The sequence below is a fragment of the Chiloscyllium plagiosum genome, chromosome 17, assembly GCF_004010195.1.
Source record: "Chiloscyllium plagiosum isolate BGI_BamShark_2017 chromosome 17, ASM401019v2, whole genome shotgun sequence".
NCBI classification, from domain to species: domain Eukaryota; kingdom Metazoa; phylum Chordata; class Chondrichthyes; order Orectolobiformes; family Hemiscylliidae; genus Chiloscyllium; species Chiloscyllium plagiosum.
Genome location: NC_057726.1, coordinates 30157179 through 30175744, shown reverse-complemented (window position 1 = coordinate 30175744; position 18566 = coordinate 30157179). Strand labels below are relative to the sequence as shown.

At 39.6% G+C, this 18566-nt stretch overlaps 1 protein-coding gene across 1 annotated transcript in view; it reads right to left on the bottom strand.

Moving 5' to 3' along the window:
- Window positions 1-18566, bottom strand: part of cpne7 (copine VII) — a 147659-nt gene that overhangs the window by 51689 nt on the left and 77404 nt on the right. Inside the window, exons 5-7 of the mRNA XM_043706786.1 lie at window positions 13508-13582; window positions 12236-12319; window positions 5937-6026 (exon numbers count right to left, since the gene is read on the bottom strand). Of these exons, the coding sequence (XP_043562721.1) occupies window positions 5937-6026; window positions 12236-12319; window positions 13508-13582 (249 nt within the window). The remainder of the gene's footprint in view (window positions 1-5936; window positions 6027-12235; window positions 12320-13507; window positions 13583-18566) is intronic.

Genomic DNA, 18566 nt, shown 5'->3' with positions numbered 1-18566 from the left:
GATTTGAGTTATAGGGAGAGGCTGAACAGGCTGGGGCAGTTTTCCCTGGAGTGTCGGAGGCTGAGGGGTGAACTTATAGAGCTTTACAAAATTATGAGCGGCATGGATAGGGTAAATAGACAATGTCTTTTCCCTGGGTCGGGGAGTCCAGAACTACAGTGCATAGGTTTAGGGTGAGAGGGGAAAGATATAAAAGAGACCTACAGGGCAACATTTTCACACAGAGGGTGGTACATGTATGGAATGAGCTGCCAGAGGAAGTAGTGGAGGCTGGTACAATTGTAACATTTAAGAGGCATTTGGATGGGTATATGAATAGAAAGGGTTTGGCCGGGTGCTGGCAGGTGGGACTAGATTGGGTTGGGATATCTGGTCGGTGTGGACAGGTTGGACCGAAGGGTCTGTTTCCATGCTGTACATCTCTATGACTCAATCTATGACTCTATAAATAGAGTGGTGGGACAAAAATAGAAATTGCTGGAAAAGCTCAGCATGTTCGGCAGCAGTGGAGAGAAATAAGGTTTCGGGTCCAGTGACTCTTCCTCAGAATTGATGGTAGCTAGGAAAATTTTGGTTTACAAGATGGAGACATGGTCTGCGGAGGGTGTAAGGAATAAATGGTAGGTTGAGATAGAACCCAAAGAGAGAGAAGAGCAGTTGGACAAAGAGTGGATAATGATAGGGCTAGGAGGGTGAATAGCTATTAATGGGGACCGTTAGTGGCTAACAATGGGCTGTGTATAATAGCAGACCATATGATACCAAGGCCAGGTGTGTGGTGGTAGGAGTAATTATATGGGAGAGCTCAAGCCCTAAAGTTATTGAACTCAATAAAAAGTCTGAAGGCTGCAGGATCCCCAAGTTGAACATGAGGTGATATTCTTCCAGCTTGTGCTGAGCTTCACTGGAGCACTGCAGCAAGCCTGAGAAAGAGATGTTGGCCTGGGAACAGGGTGGTGTGTTAAAGTGGATGGCAACTGGAAGTTCAGAGTATGTTTTGCAGGCAGAATGCAAGTGTTCTGCAAAGTGGTCACCCAGTCTATGTTTCATTTCCCTAATGTAGAAGAGACCACATTGTGAGCGGCGAATGCAGTAGACTAGATTGTGGGAAGTGCAGGTGAAGTACTGCTTCACCTGGAAGGTATACTTGAGCCGTTGGATACGGAGGAGGAGGTGGTAAATGGGCAGGTGTTACACCTTCAGCAGTTGAGGTGGAACGTGCTGTGGGGCTGTGGGGGTGGGGTGGGGTTGGGGTGGTGTTGGATGTGAAGGAAGAGTGAACCAAGGTGAACCAGAGGGAATGGTCCCTGTGGAAGGCTGACGTGGGAGGTGGGGGGCAATGTGTGTCTGGTGATGGCATCCCATTGGAGATGGCGGAAATTGCAGCTAATTATCCTCTGGATGTGGATGCTGGTCGAATGGTAAGGACAAGAGGGACCCTATTGCTTTTGCAGGAGCGAAGAGAGGGAGTGAGTGCCTAAGAATGGGAAATGGGTCAGACCTGGCTGAGGGCACTTTCAACAATAGTGCTGGGGAATCCTCAGTTGAGGAAGAAGGTGGACATTTTGGAGACTCCTTTGTCGAAGGTGGTAACATCGTAACATATGCGACAGAGAAGTGGTGAGACCTCTAGCTGAGGACTAATAGTTTTCACCACATTGTTCAAGCTATTCATGAATAAGGGCTCCGATGAAGACTAGAAAATACATTGTTAACATTCAACACATGAACCAGTGATTGAACTTAAGGGCAATAAGAACATCTTTAAAATAATTTCAATGATTGATTAGACAGGCTATGGCATAGCCAATATATTGCAATACAGATAAAGGGAAACAAGTGAGCCCGGGTACATTTAAAATCTGCAGACTTGGCATGGAGAATGTGCGACTGGTTAACTTATGTTTCTATTTATTGCTAATTGCACTAATAATATTCAATCTCATCTACCCAAGGATTGCACCACACTGTAGTAAGGAGGCTGAGAAATTATTGCATGCAGCAAGAGTTGCCACTGATCTTTTGCCAAAGTTACAGAATCAATCTCAATAATCATGAAGAAATTATGAACTTCAAGAACGATTTTCTGTAATACCCTGAGGTCTGAACTCTGGTTATATGCCAACAAAGAAGTTGCTGAAAAAGAAATGTCACTTTATAAAGAGCAATGGGGTTCAATGCACTACCATTGATCAAAAATATATGGAAATGCAAGAGCAAAATTATATTTGAATTTACTTTAAAATTTAGACTTGCCAAGAAAAAGTTATAAACTCAATAAAACTGTTCTATCACCCCTTCTTATGTTTTACTTGAGCATAAGAATAATAAAGATACAGTTGCTATAGTCCCAGAGGACCATAGGGCTGCTCTCTCATAGAGACAGATGCCTGGTGGTGGTTTAACCTGAGGGTCACCACATCTCAGGCAATAGGAAAGGTTGAGAAGGTGGGACCATCGTAGTAAATACAGTTTGAACCAGCCATCCAGCTAACTGACCACTATGTACAGTTAATACACACGAATATATAATATTTTAATGCACTGTTTTGATATTTTAAGATTCACTTTTCACTTTTAGATGTTTCTTTCTAGTTTGAGCATTTTTCTATGTATTTGCTTTTTTTTGCTTTAGTCTTTCTCTTTGCTTGATCTTTGAATTCAATAAAACATGAAAGAAACAAAAGAGTTATTTGTAGAAATATCAGAATTTATTAATAAAGAAATGCCATGGATGTTATCTTTATGTAAATTCTCAAAATGTGTTTGATGAAGTGCTATGCAAAAAGTATGTTGGTATGTACTTTCCCTGCTTCTTCACCTTCCTCATTAAACACTCCTATATGTCAATTTGGTATGTATTGTCGAAGTTATTTAAAGGACAGAACACAGTGATTTATCAATATTTTCAGATTGGACAGGTACTAACAATGATGTTCCCCTGGGGTTACAAGTGATATCATTGCTTCTTTCAGAGTGATTATATAATCAGAGTTTGGGTATAGAGAGTACAATTTCAAAATTCGCACAACATCCAAAATTAGGGAACAGAGTTCAATGTGGGAAAGACTCTAGGTGTCTTCAGAAGGGCCTACCAATATCAGATGATATTTAATGCAGAGAAGTGGGTAGTTACGTATTTTCGGAGGACAATATGGAATTTGGTTGACAAGAATCAACATGCGACTAAAGTAGATGTAACGACTAATTTAATGTTGGTTAAAGACCAAAACAGTCAAGAAATTGACAGAATTGGTTGCTTGACTGACTGGCAGAAGGGAACTGTGACCAGGGAATGAGAGATTTCTTTCCTGACACAAGCAAGTGGATCAGTGATATTCAGCAGAGCAATCACATTCCAGAGAGGTGATGGAATGCTGGATGTCAATAACGTCTACAGCACTGCAGGCCTTGTTCTGAGTCGTCATCCTGATTCTAACAAACTAACTTAAAAGTATCATTAGATTATCCTGTTAGTGATTGCTGTTTGTGATAGATTTGGCCAGGGCAGCCATTCCTATTCCCCTTTAGTCTTCAAGTCGAAATAGCAGATCAGGCCTGAAGGATGTCATGGCAGTAAAGACTGCGTTTTTAATGAGGACCTATTGGATTGGGCAAATGCCTTTGCCACTCACAATTAAAGTTTGTAGGCAGATAGGTCAAGTGGGGAAAGAGCATGGAGTACCCTCCATTGTTAAACAAAGAGGAAGTTTCATTAGTGTTTTATCTGGCTGGGTAAAAATCAGTATGACACACAGGTGTTTAGGTGACAGCTGTTCCATTTAATGAATATAGAACAAAGGACATCTGCGAATTTACACACATGCTCATCACTCAGAAATTCAGTTTGTCAAGTTCTCAGGTACAATTACAATCTGAAAATACTCATGATCATCAAAGAAAACTATTTTGATTTCAAAGAGACAGAAGAAGTACAGAACAGATCTGACTCTACTTAGTAGCTCCATTTCATTGAATATTTTTCTTCTAAAATGCCAAGAAGTACCAAAAAGAACTAAAAGAATAATATTAATCACTGTTGAATCATCACTGATACAAAATTAAAACAATAATCTTAGTAATTGGCAAACATTGCCTAAAATAAAAAAGCCAAAAATCTAAAACAAACACACACTGTAGCATTCCCCCAACTTTGGTTTTAGTAGACAGTTGGATTAATGCTTGCAAAAAAGTAATGAACAATAAAATATCACAATAATAACACTTGTTAATTGAGAGAACTGTAATTCCCAAATTGACATATAGGAATGTTTATTGAGGAAGGTGAAGAAGCAGGGAAAGGAAACATCTTGTGGAAATTATAGAAATTTTGTACATTCCAAAGAAATTAATTTATTGTCAAGAATAAATCTTATGAAGGATGAAAGATTTAAAGTTAAAAATAAAATGTAATTTTTTTTCCAAATCTCAGCATTAGCAGTGCCCATTGCTGATGCTTGGCAATAGTACAATCAACTTATTGATCTTGCTATAGATTTTTTAGCTTGCCACTAATTTCAATGGTTAATAATTTAGGGTGGCACAGTTCTAGCACTGCTGCCTCTCAATGCTGGGGTCCCAGGTTTCAGCCTTCGGAGTCTGTGTTTGGGAGCTTGCACATTCTCCCCGTGACTGCATGGGTTTCCACTGGATACACTGGGTTCCTCCCACAGTCCAAAGATAGAACCTAAGAACATAAGAACTAGGAGCAGGAGTAGGCTATCTGGCTCTTCAAGGCTGATCTTGTTGTTGCGTCAGCTCCAGTTATCTGTCCTCTCACCAATTCCTTTACTGTTCAAAAGATTATCTATTTTAGTTTTAAAAATATTCAATGAGGAAGCCTCAACTACTTCACTGGGCAGGGAATTTCACAGACTTACAACTCTTTCAGTAAAGAGGTTGCTCCTCAATACAGTCTGCTGCCCTTAATTTTGAGCTATGCCCTCTTGTTCTAGTCTGAAACTTTGATTCTCCTGCTCTTGGATGCTGCCTGACCTGTTGTGCTTTTCCAGCACCACACTCTTGACTCTTGATACTCCAGCATCTGCAGCTCTTACTTTTTCCAAGTGGAAACATCCTCTCTGCTTCTATCTTATCTATTCCCTTCATAATTTCAGATGTCTCTATAAGATCCCTCCTCATTCTTCTAAATCCCAATGAATATAATCCCAGTCTACCCAGTCTTTCCTCATAAGCCAACCCCATCAACTCTCTAGAATCAGCCAGTGAATCTCCTCTACTCCCCCTCTAGTGCCAGTACATCCTTTCTCAAGTAAGGAGACTAAATCTGCACACAGTATTCCAGGTGTGGCCTCACCAGCACCCTGTACAGCTGCGAAATAACCTCTCTGCTTTTAAACTCAATCCCTTTAGCAACGAAGGACAAAATTCCATTTGCCTTCCTAATTAGTTGTTGCACCTGCAAACCAACCACATCACTTGCAAAAACAACCTTATAGGGTAGGTAGCCTGGCCATGCTAAATTGCCCTGTACTGCCCAGGGATATGCAGGCTAGGTGGTTAGCATGGTTAATGTAAGGGGTTTTTATTGGTCTGGTTGGGATGCTCTTTAGAGAAGTGGTGAAGACTAGGCCTCTATCTGCACTGTAGGGATTCTATGATTCTATGATGACACCAAAAAGCAGGCTTTTAAAAACAAAATGAGCCACCAATCTTTAATGATAGCTTCATATTTGGACAAAAAGTTGAAAATCTGGTTCAAAATGTTGCAAACTACTATTGATTCTGACTCAACTTTTTACAATGACAAGAAGAGAAACATGTGCCAAGGAAACAATTAGCTTCAACTGAATTATTGTCCACACAAAAGGTTACAAAGTGATTTTCCAATAACAAACAATAAAAACACATTCTGTTGAGAACACTGTCTTCCGTTTGAACTCGTGCAGAAGTAAATATTCAACATGAATCTGTACCTTTAGCTGTCTCTTTTCATCACAACTACAGAGTGAGCTCAAGGAAACTTTAAAGGGTTCCCACACAGGATTCAAGTTGTTCTTGATAACCTGGTGGAGAATAAAGAAGAAAAGCACACATCACATTACACTCAGTTTTAGTCAATCTCACACAAAACAAAGCAAAAGGACATGATTTTATAGCATTCCTTTGGCAAATTTAAAAATGAGTTCTCATAAAATGCATCACATGCCCTGCTTGTCTTGTGCCTAACTGCCTTTTTCCAACTATACAGTGGACAGAGGTGGTGCCAGGCCTGTCCTTGAGACTATTGCGGCCTTTAAGTGGCCAATTAATGGCAATTTAACTATCTCATTCATCTCTGTGGTTATTTTACTTTCACCAAGGAAAGCCCAGACAAGCTAAGTGCCATGGCAGCTCTTACTGCACTGGCTGGTGTTGAGAAAGGGTGAGACTTCCTTTGGGGATCACTTGCCCTGTCTCCTGATTTGAAGAGGAAATCTTGCCTTTGAAATCTGTCAGTCTTTAACTTCCTCCCTGCCAACATATTGGACTCTAAAACCTGCTTCTTTATTTGCAGATGTTGCCAGACATACCGTATCTCTCCAGCACTTTCGGTTTGTTTTCCATAATGTGTTCTGTTTCAGGAACTGATTTACAGTATCAGCAGTGGCCACCAGCTCTCTAAGGCGAGATTTCCTCCCAGATAAGGACATAAATCTCAACCTTGGACAATTCATGTTGTTTTCAGTGTAAAATAGCTGCAGGGCAGCTGGTTTATTGATAGATGGGCACCTAACATTTTTGTCAGGTGTTGGGGGCAAGGAATGTGGCACCCTATAAAACACAACCCAACATATACTTACTTTTTGGATGATTTAGATGAATTCAATGTAGTCCTAAGAAACTAAATGTCCAAATTAAATGTGAGTGCAAACAAATATATTATAAAGAAAACTGAAAATTACTCCTTTCCTTGTGTAGAAAACTAGTCACTTCGTGCTCAATCTGTTGGCCACAAAAGGTAATTACTTTGCAGATACTATTCATGCTCCATGACGTCAAAGTGAATTATTGGGGAAATTTTATTTTAAAACTGTCACAACTGATTTTCCAATCTGTAGTCAGGCATGCCACTTACTATGATTTTTAATGAATCATTAATACGCTCAGATAAAGTTCTTGAACATCCTGTTACCCATTAACAGTTAATGTATTTTTCATATTTATGGGGTGTTTGAAATCTGCCTGTAGATTTAAAGGAAAATATAGGAAAGCACATTATGGAATCGTAGAATGATAGAGCATCTGGAGGACATTCAGCCCAAATTGCTCAGAAGAGCTTTCGAAGGAGTTCCATTCCCATTCCTTTCCCCATTGTCCTGCAAAGATTTCCCCTTCAAGTATTTCACCAATTCTATTTAGAAAGGCACTACTACTGCCTAAAAGTTGAACGTACATCTAATCATAACAAAAAATTACAACCTCAACATTTTAATGGCTGCTTTTGTCACATAGACCCCATCCTCAGACCACTACAATAGAAAACTGGAAGTAGAACCACCCGCCACAACAGACAGAACCGTATAAATTCAGGACAGATCACAACAACAGCACTTCATCCTGAGGCTACACTTCACTGAAGATGTCACCCAGGGGGGGGACAAAACATTTGCAAGAAAATCAACCAGCTCGGCCAGCAAACCAACAACTCCAACCACAACCCAAATACGAATCTTCACTGAAACCTTTGGCATATTGAGTTGGCATTTAGTCTACTTTATCTCATCAGTTTTCAGTACTTCTCTTTAAATCTGAAGATCACCAGTTAACTTGGAAAATTTCCAACATTTATGTAAATGTATGTCTTAGGCATATACTAATTACAAATTGAAACACTCTGCATGTCAAAAAAATATAATAAGCAGTTTGGAAAATGATTTAGTTCTATTATTGACAGCTGTAATGAGGAATGTCAGATGCAATCATTTTAAATAGTCTTTTTAGGCTAGTAATGGAATTTGTTCATTAGTCTTTCCAGCTCTATTACTTCATAAATAGGCAATTAAAAGAGTAAAACCATTATTCTGGAGACAAAGGTGACACACATTATACTAGCCTGCTGGATTTGAGTGACAAGAACACGAACATTTCTTTGATAGTGTCATTTGTTTTGCAATCTTCATAATATCAAAGCAATCTAGACCATGGATTATGAAATGTTTCTACCATCATAGAAATCTTCTTTGGTTTAAGTATGTAAAACCTAAAGCCTGTTTTGCTAAACGTTCTGTCCAATATCATTTGATTAAAGGAATTTTGTTCCTTACGTGTATTTATTTTGAAGGGTGCAGGTACTCAAATTTGTAATTCTGTAATAAATGCACCAAGCCTCAGTGAAATACATAAGTTCATTAAAAATGTGATTTCTTTGAAGGATACAACATTATTGCACTTTTATTACAGCATTGGGCAAGGATAATACAAATAAAACCACTGATTAGAATGAGAATGTTTAGTTTTATTTAGACAAAATGTTCCATTTAAATGACATAACATAGAACATATAGAACATTACAGCGCAGTACAGGCCCTTCGGCCCTCAATGTTGCACCAACCTGTGGAACCAATCTGAAGCCCACCTAACCTACACTATTCCATTCTCGTCCATATGCCTATCCAATCACTATTTAAATGCCCTTAAAGTTGTCGAGTCTACTACTGTTGCAGGCGGTGCATTCCACGCCCCTACTACTCACTAAGTAAAGAAATTACCTCTATCTGTCCTATATCTATCACTGCTCTATTTAAAGCTATGTCGCCTTGTGCTAGCCTTCACCAACTGAGGAAAAAGGCTTTCACTGTCCAACCTATCTAACCCTCTGATTATCTTATATCTCAATTAAGTCACCTCGCAACCTTCTTCTCTCTAACAAAAACAGGCTCAAGTCTCTCAGCTTTTCCTCATAAGATCTTCCCTCCATACCAGACAACACCCTAGTAAATCTCCTCTAAGCCTTTTCCAAAGCTTCCACATTCTTCCTATAATGCAGTCACCAGAACCAAATGCAACACTCCAAATGTGACCACATCAGAGTTTTGTGCAGCCACAGCATGATCTAATGGTTCTGAAACTCAATCTCTCTGCCAATAAAAGCTAATACACCGTATGCTTTCCTAACAACCAGATCACCCTGGTGACAACTTTCAGGGATCTATGTACCTGGACACAGAGATCTCTCTGCTCACCTACACTACCAAGAATCTTACCATTAGCCCAGTAACCTGCATGCATGTTACTCCTTCCAAAGTGAATCACTTCACATTTTCCGCTTAAAATCCATTTGTCGCCTCTCAGCCCAGCTCTGCAGCTTATCTATGTTTCTCTGTAACATACAACATCCTTCGTCACTATCCACAACTCTACTGATCTTAGTGTCATTTGCAAATTTACTAACCCATCCTTCTATGCTCTCATACAGGTCATTTATAAAAATGATAAACAACAGTGGACCCAAAATAGATCCTTGCAGTACCCCACTAGTAACTGAATTTCAGGATGAATATTTCCCATCAATCACCACCTTCTACCTTCTTCCAGCCAATTTCTGATCCAAACCGATAAATCCCATCCCTTTCGTTAAAGAGAATAAGGTTGAGAAGTGATTTAATTGAGATATATAACACAATCACAAGGTTAGATAGGTTGGACAGTGAAAGCCTTTTTCCTCAGAAGGTGATTTTGTGCAATAGTCTTCTATGGGGAACCTTACCAAACACTTTACTGAAATCCATATATACCACATCAACTGCTTTACACTCATCCACTTGTTTGGTCACCTTCTCAAAGAACTCAATAAGGTTTGTGAGGCACGACCTACCCTTCAAAAACCTTGTTGACTATCCCTAATCAACTTATTCCTTTCCAGATGATTATAATTCCTCTCTCTCATAACCCTTTCTAACACTTTACCCACAGCCGGAGTAAAGCTCGCAGGTGTATAATTTCCAGGGTCGTCTCTACTCCCATTCTTGAACAAGGGAGTAACAGGATAGGTCAGAATCAGCATGGATTTATGAAGAGGAAATCATGCTTGACTAATCTTCTGGAATTTTTGGGGATGTAACTCTGAAGATGGACGAGGGAGATCCAGTAGATGTAGTGTACCTGGACTTTCAGAAAGCTTTTGATAAGGTCCCACATAGGAAGTTAGTGAACAAATGTGATGAGGATGTTAGGAGATTACAGGGTGACCTAGGTGAGTGGTCAAATGCATGGCAGATGCAGTTTAATGTGGATAAATGTATGGTTATCCACTTTGGTGGCAAGAACAGGAAGGCAGATTACTACCTAAATGGAATCAATTTAGGTAAAGGAGCAGTACAGAGAGATCTGGGTGCTCTTGTACGCCAGTCAATGAAGGTAAGCATGCAGGTACAGCAGGTAGTGAAGAAGGCCTTCATAACAAGAGGGATTGAGTATAGAAGCAAAGAGGTTCTTCTGCAGCTGTACATGGCCCTGGTGAGACCACACCTGGAGTACTGTGTGCAGGTCTGGTCTCCAAATTTGAGGAAAGACATTCTGGCTATTGAGGGAGTGCAGCGTAGGTTCACGAGGTCAATTCCTGGAATGGCGGGATTACCTTACACTGAAAGACTGGAGCGACTGGGCTTGTATACCCTTGAGTTTAGAAGACTGAGAGGGGATCTGATTGAGACATATAAGATTATTAAGGGATTGGACACTCTGGCGGCAGGAAACATGTTTCCGCTGATGGGTGAGTGCCGAACAGAGGACATAGCTTAAAAATACGGGGTAGACCATTTAGGACAGGGATAAGGAGAAACCTCTTCACCCAGAGAGTGGTGGCTGTGTGGAATGCTTTGCCCCAGAGGGAAGTGGAGGCCCAGTCTCTGGATTCATTTAAGAAAGAGTTGGATAGAGCTCTCAAGGATAGTGGAATCAAGGGTTATGGGATAAGGCAGGAACAGGATACTGATTAAGGATGATCAGCCATGATCATATTGAATGGTGGTGTAGGCTCAAAGGGCAGAATGGCCTACTCCTGCACCTATTGTCTATTGTCTATTTGCTATCTTCCAGTCTTCTGGCTCTAATCCTATAGACAGTGACGATGTAAAGATCAAAGCCAAAGGCTCAGCAATCTCCTCCCTGGCTTTCCAGAAAATCCTGGGATAAATTTCATCTGGTCCAGGGGACTTATCTATTTTTACACTTTCCAGAATTGCTAACACTTCTTCCATTTGAACCTCAATCCCATCGAGTCTAGTAGCCTGTATCTCAGTATTTCCCTTGACCATATTGCCTTTTTCTAATGTGAATACTGACGAAAAGTATTCATTTAGCAATTTCCTTATCTCCTCTGACTCCATGCACAACTTTCCACTACTATGCTTGATTGTCCCTCATCTTACTCTTATCATTCTCTTATCCCTGATATAGCTATAGAAAGCCTTAGGGTTTTTCTTGATCCTATCCACCAACAACTTTTTATGCCCCTTTTTGGCTCTTCTTAGCTTTCTCTTTAGATCTTTCCTGGTATATAGATAATGAAAATTGTAAGTGTATGATGTTTCACTTTTTAGAATTGGTCTCCACGCCATTTCTCTTGTTTAGAGGTATTAGGAATACTGGTCGATTTCTCTCAACTGCTCTTTGAGTGACCAAGTAGCACAATTCTAGCTTCATGTTTTAGACAGCTTTGCCTCTTTCATCTACTCAACTCCAATAAAACTTGCAGCCTATTTTCCTCGTTAATATTCAAGGAAAATAGTCAGTTAAAAATAAAATGTTATTTAAAATTATGAATGAGGAATTCATAATTCAAAAACAAATATTTAAAGAGGCATAAAATATTAAAGTTACATAAAAGCAACCTTTAAATGAATATTTTCTATTATATTTCTTTCTGAATAGATCATGTAACTTTGTTACCATTGCTTACCATAGGCTTTAAATTTCATATTCCATATTAATTCCATCATCATTGATGAGCTGAAAATGTGTTGCTGGAAAAGCGCAGCAGGTCAGGCAGCATCCAAGGAGCATGAGAATCGACATTTCGGGCATGCGCCCTTCTTCAGGAAACATCAATTCTCCTGCTCCTTGGATGCTGCCTAACCTGCTGCGCTTTTCCAGCAACACATTTTCAGCTCTGATCGCCAGCATCTGCAGTCCTCACTTTCTCCTCCATCATCATTGAGTAAAGTGTTTTATCTTCTATGGTTTGTGTGTTGTACAGTAATCCTAGATATTCTTCTAAAGCATTCCACACACCTCTGTCCTGTAGACAAGTTGCTCAGATTCATCATCATTCATCCTGTATATCTCCAAGAAAGGATCTGATTTGCTGAAAAGATCCTGAAATGATATTAAGAAAATTCTGCTATTACCAAGGTCAGTTGACCAAATATATATCAAGATCTTGAAATGACAATTGGGACAGATGAGCTATGTAATTTGACATGGAACACAAAATTATTAAAGAAAATAGAGTTAGACAATACAACAAAAGAAAATGTAAACTCCTCCTGACATTCCCACTATCCTACTGTGACTATCAGATAATGAACCAATCCATGTCAACATGTAGCAAGAAGGAGATAATGTGCAGATTGAGCTGCAAAGTTACAAGTAACATTCACATCACACAAGTCCCAGGCAATGACCATCTTCAAGAAGAGATTCTAGCCATCTCCTTGTGTCATACGACTCGATTGTCATCACTGACTTTCCTAATTACCAATATCCAGGAAGGGTCCCCATAACCAGACAGTGAACTCCACCAACCATATAAATATGCAACTATAGCAGCAGATCAAAGGCTGAGAATTCTGAGGTGTAAACAGGATGGTGTCAAGTATCCACTTAAGTGATATAAGTAAAAGGGGCCAGATGCAGGGAAACTCACCCTTTATGTTACCTTGTGTACTTTGAAAGTGTAAAAGCAGGAAATCGGCCCTCATTATCATACAATTAAATTATTTGTTTAATGGACAAACTGTGTAAGGGTTAACAAATGCAATACTATTCTGAAAAATCTCTGTTTGGTGGAAAGCTGATATAAATGGCATCTATCCCATTTTCTTGCTACAAAATGGAAAGTCTCTCCATGTCTAAATCTGTCTGTTTGCAAGATGGAAATCCATTTGAGTCATCCTCCAAAATGTACTTTGTATAGATCTGATTAAAATGTAGTTATGGCTGTCTTATGAAATGAAATATGAGTCTTAAAGTGAGTATGGTGATTTGAGAAAGCATTATTGCACATAATGTTATTCAGAAGCAACAAACCATCAAAGTTTAATTATCACCTCTCTTGAGCACTTTAATTATCTTAGTGAGATTTGATATTCATATCCTGCTTTATTGAATCTACATAAAGGGAACAATAACTCCAAAAATGAATCCTTTATTTTAAAATTCAGGCATTTATGCAACTAGATTGTACCATAAAAAGCACTGCTTTGTGCAATTGAGAATTTTAGTTTTATAATCCACTTTCTTATATATATTCTATTAAATTTAGTGCTCAAAAATCTACCGTACCTTATCATCCAGTTTCTTGGCACAGAAGGCCAATTCAACATAGCCATTGTTTCCACTTATTTCTTCTGCAATAACCTGTGAACAGAGACAGAAATAATAAGTCTAGCTGATGGCATGCACCATGCTTTGCCATTACATTAATACTAGATTACAATGGATTTCTTAATGGTACAGGTTATGTTAAAGAGAAGTTGAATAATCCGTGAAGTTTTTTATGCAATGGGAACGCAGTTATAAGATCATAGTAATTATATCAGCAATTTAATGATATTTTTAAAAATGTTTATGTCATCTCATTGATTCTGCACTAGAAACAAGACTCAATATAAGAAAACCTCACTATTATTAAAGAGTAAATCAGACAGAAATATCTGGTGATTACGCATGTAAAGTTAACCATGAAAATCAGGAAGTCGCTATCTGAATCATTCTCCCCTCTGGGAATTTTAACATAAAGTCTGCAACAGCATGATGTTGTGGTACTTACATGATAGAAACCTTAACTTGCCAGAGAGAAAAAGAAATTGGTGTTGTCCATTCAAATATAAGCTCAAGGTGCAAGCTGTCTTAAAATTGTCAAAGTCTTTACCGCTGAAGATTGGTTTCTACATATTTAGGGTTTCTTCTTTCAGACTTCAAAAATAGTATTCAGTTTTTAAAACTCAAACTCAACTGCTTCCAACTCTCTGATTCCAACTCATTGTTTATTGACTTCAACAGAGATGGGAGAGGAGATAGACAGCAAACTTGCTCCCAGGACGGAAGGTAATTATTTATTAATGTTGGTAACATGGGTAACTTGGAGTTTCCTGGCTAAGGTAACACAACAGACCATGGGAGATCAAGAGAGTTTTGGTGGAGGGAGACAAGTATATTTACAGTACTCCTTGTAGGACAGGAAGTATAGGCACTTTCTGCCCCAGGAAGCTAAGCCAGGCTTCTCCCTTTGAATTGGTTCCTTCCATCACTCAGACTTCCTCCCTCCCATACCTAGGAGCTCCCAATCAGGATTTTTAGGTCAGACCCACCATAAAGTTATTGGATTGGATGCTCCCCACTGGACTGAGTATCAAGCCTGTCAAACAAGCTAACTTCTGGGCAGGCAACATAACACACATTGTGGAGTCAGAATATCACATCATGCAGGAATCCTGAACCCTAGCATTTCCAAAGCAAATTTCATCCCCTACCTGCTACAGTTCTCATCACTAGGCCTCCACCCCATAATTCTGGAATTGAATTGAATTTATTGTCACGTGTACTGAGGCACAGTGAAGAGCTTTGTCTTCCGAGCAATACAGGCAATCACGTAGTTAACTGGCATGGATATGTAAATAACAGGTAAACAGCTGCAAAAAATCTAAACACAGATACAGGTGAATGCTAAGAGTTTGTGAGTCCATTCAGTATTCTAACAACAGTAGGGTTGAAATTGTTTCGAAACCAGCTGGTATGTGTGTTCAGGCTTCTGTATCTTCTCCCTGATGGTAGAGGTTGTAGAAAAGCATGGCCAGGACGAAATGGATTTTTGAGAATGCTGGTGGCCTTTCCTTGACAGCGGGCCTGGTAGATGGATTCTATAGGTGAGAGGTTGGCCTGTGTGATTGTCCGGGCTGAGTCCTCCACTCTCTGTAACCGTCTCTGATCTTGAAAGGTACTGTTGCCATACCAGGTAGTGATACATCCAGACAGAATGCTCTCGATGGCGCACCTATAAAAGTTGGCAAGGGTATTCGCCGTCATGCCAAATTTTCTCTGCTGCCTGAGGAAGGAGAGATGTTGTTGGACCTTTGTAATCAGTGCATCCACATGAAGAGTCCAAGAAAGCTTGTTGTAAAGAAGTAAAAAAATTCTCAAACTGATTGGTTATGGAGATCAAACTCGCTTGCTCTGTTCACATAGACCAGGAGCTAATGATGTTAACAGCATGGGGGCTGACAGGAATGGGGGCTGAATGGAAGTTGTTTCAAATTAAGACTCAGGCCACAGAGATGTAGATGACCTGATGTTTACAAAGGTTCATATATGGGACTAGGTCGGAGTCCATGGAATTGTTGTGTCTGGAGTTAAGAAAGATATTGAAGACATTGTGAGCTGAGACAAGGGAAATATCAGGTGACGTTACAGTGATGATAATAAGTACTCTTTTAGATGGCACAAATATGAGGTTGGGCGTTTACCTTAAAAACATATGTGGTACCAAGATTGTGAACTGCCTTTGTCTTAAAGTATTGTCAGGTAAAGACAAGGAGTCAGTAATTATGGAATGGATTTTCAGACAGGAGGTGGGGAGGGAACCAAAAATAATGGCTTCAATCGTCTTAATATTTGATTGAAGGAAGTTGTTGCACATCCAGTACTGGGTGTTAAATAAGCAACCTGAATTTAGCAACAATGGAGAAGTCAACAAAAGTAGGGCTGCAAGTTCCCAATTTGCATATTTATGCAATCTTGAGACTTGTTTGGGTGGACACATTAATCATCACTACAGCCTACATGAAAATTGCATTTCAATGGTCTGGGGAATTAGCGGGGTGAACAACACATCAACTCCAATTTTTGATGTCATCTTTTTCTTTCATTCAAGTAACAATACGCTAAAGTCTGTAACATCAACAGAACCAACAGTGATCAAATTCAAAGACCTGAAAGCTAACAAGGTTGACAATGTGGATATATATAAATGAACAGTGTGACTCACTGTGACAGGGTACGGTCTGACTGATACTTTTTGTGATGCTAATGATTCCCAGTATATGAATGGATGAAAAGTCTCAACAAATAAACTGCTCTCTTTACAATGTGGTACACCAAAAGCATGAAATAAAAAGTCAACCATTTAGAAACAGTTCAGACTGACTTTTAAAGTATGAGATAACATGACTGCATAGATTGTTGAGAATGAAGTATCACTTTAATTCTTTTGCTTTTTATAGATTACAATAACTAAACTCACATTCACAACTCATAAGTGTATATCTTGTGTCTTTCATAGACACGAAAGAACATCAGTATTCACTCATACAGTATCCAGTAATGACTCCAGAGATGGTAGAGTGAGGTTACACTTTTAGATTAGCCTTTGTACCTACAGGATGGTTCCTTTCCTGCAATCTCATCTCTCCAATTGTCACACACCTTACAGTCTTGATAAAGCATCTGTTGTCTAAGGGAGGAACAGAAACCTCAATCCTCATCAAGTCTCGTCATATTGTTAATTGGATCTTAGCAGGTTTATACATCATAAGAATTAATTCATGTCATACTTTACAGTCATTGATGTTGGGCACAGACTCACAAACATCACGAACTGGACTAATGGTATAAATATTGTGGCTACAAGAACATACCAGAGACTAAGAACCCTGCAGTGAGTAACTCATTTCCTGACTCCCCAGTGCCTGTTCACCAGCTAGAAGGCATGAACCAGGAGTGTGCTGGAATATTTTTCACTTGCCTGGATAATTTCTCCAGCTCCAACAACACTCAAGAAGCTTAACACCATCCAGAACATAACAGCCCATTTAATTGGCACCGTATCTAATAGCAGTGCATACTATCTACAAGATGCACTTCAGAAATTCACTAAGCTCTTTTGACAGCATCTTCTAAACCCTTGACCACTATCATCTTGATTGGCAAGGGTAGCAGACATACAGGAACATCACCACTTGCAAGTTCACTTCCAAACATCCCACAATCCTGACTTGGAAATATATCACCCTTCATTCCGTGTTAATGATTTAAAATCCTGGAACTCCCTCATTAACCACATTGTGGAGCGACCTACACCAAACAGAACATTGAAAGGGCAGCTTGTCACTTCAATGGCAATAGAGATGGACAATAAATTCTGGCCCAGCCAGAGAAGCCCATATCCCTGAATGAATAAAAAATAAAACTTCATGGCCCAAATATTTGAATTAGCATTAAAACAATTCCAGCCAATGTTCATCATAGGAAAAAAGCACATTTTTGTCAGGTAATACTTCCTTACTGGCTTCCCCTGGAATTGCCACCATAGAAAATAGTTGGGAAAATTGCATGAGATGGCCATTGAGGAACTTGTCAACATAGACAGCGAGAAGACCCATTTTCCAAACAATTGTTTAATGGCAAGACCTGACATACATGTTAATGAGCAGCAAGAGACCTATTTATATGCACCAACCGACATTAATATTGCATTCTTAACTAATCATACCTCATTAATATGCAGTTTCCCAATCTCCCACCTTCTGTTAGAATCTAAACAGCAATAATTCCTGATATGAAAGTAAGAGAGCTTACCTGGTGACTCCAACTCATTATCTCTTCGTATGGATTTCCATCTTGGACAACAGGCACCAATATCTCAGGTCCATTGCATCTCCAAGGACAGGGACTGCACATAACGCTTCCGTCCATGGACACTGGCATCTGAGACACACCAGCTCACCACATCCTCATGGCACATCTCTGATCCATTTACAGTATGAAGTGCAACAGCACTTTCAGTACAGTGCTACTGCAAGACCACTTTGCTCACAGGGCCAGGATGTTAGCTCACAGATTAGACCACATTGCATCTCAGGATTACTAACTTGCCCTCTTAGCGCTCACTCACTCACACCTACTTTGATACTACAACATCCCTGCTTTGCCTTTCTGCACTTTGTTCCCTCAGTGAGACCTTAAAAGACTTTAGTCTTGCCCTGCTGCTTAGCGCAGACACAAAACCAAGCAACTTTTCATGGTCATCAGTCAATGGGGTGGACATGTTGTTGCACTGCACTGTGTTATGTCAATCCCACTTCTATAGCATGTGGCAGCAGCTAGACTAGTAAACACATTGTACTTGCTTCAACCAAATAGCCATGTATCAAAGTCTAAGGGGAGTAGTCCCTAGTCAAGTAAAGGAGATCTGTCATCAGTCATTGGGCCCCAGGTAGGGTAAGTAGGAGCAGACTCCAATCTCAATCCTGGAGCTGGGATACAGTCAGTCACTGCTTGGGGGTTCATATCACGACAGAAAATGCTGAGTGCATGGTCAGACTTGAAGTCAGAGAGCTTGTGATAA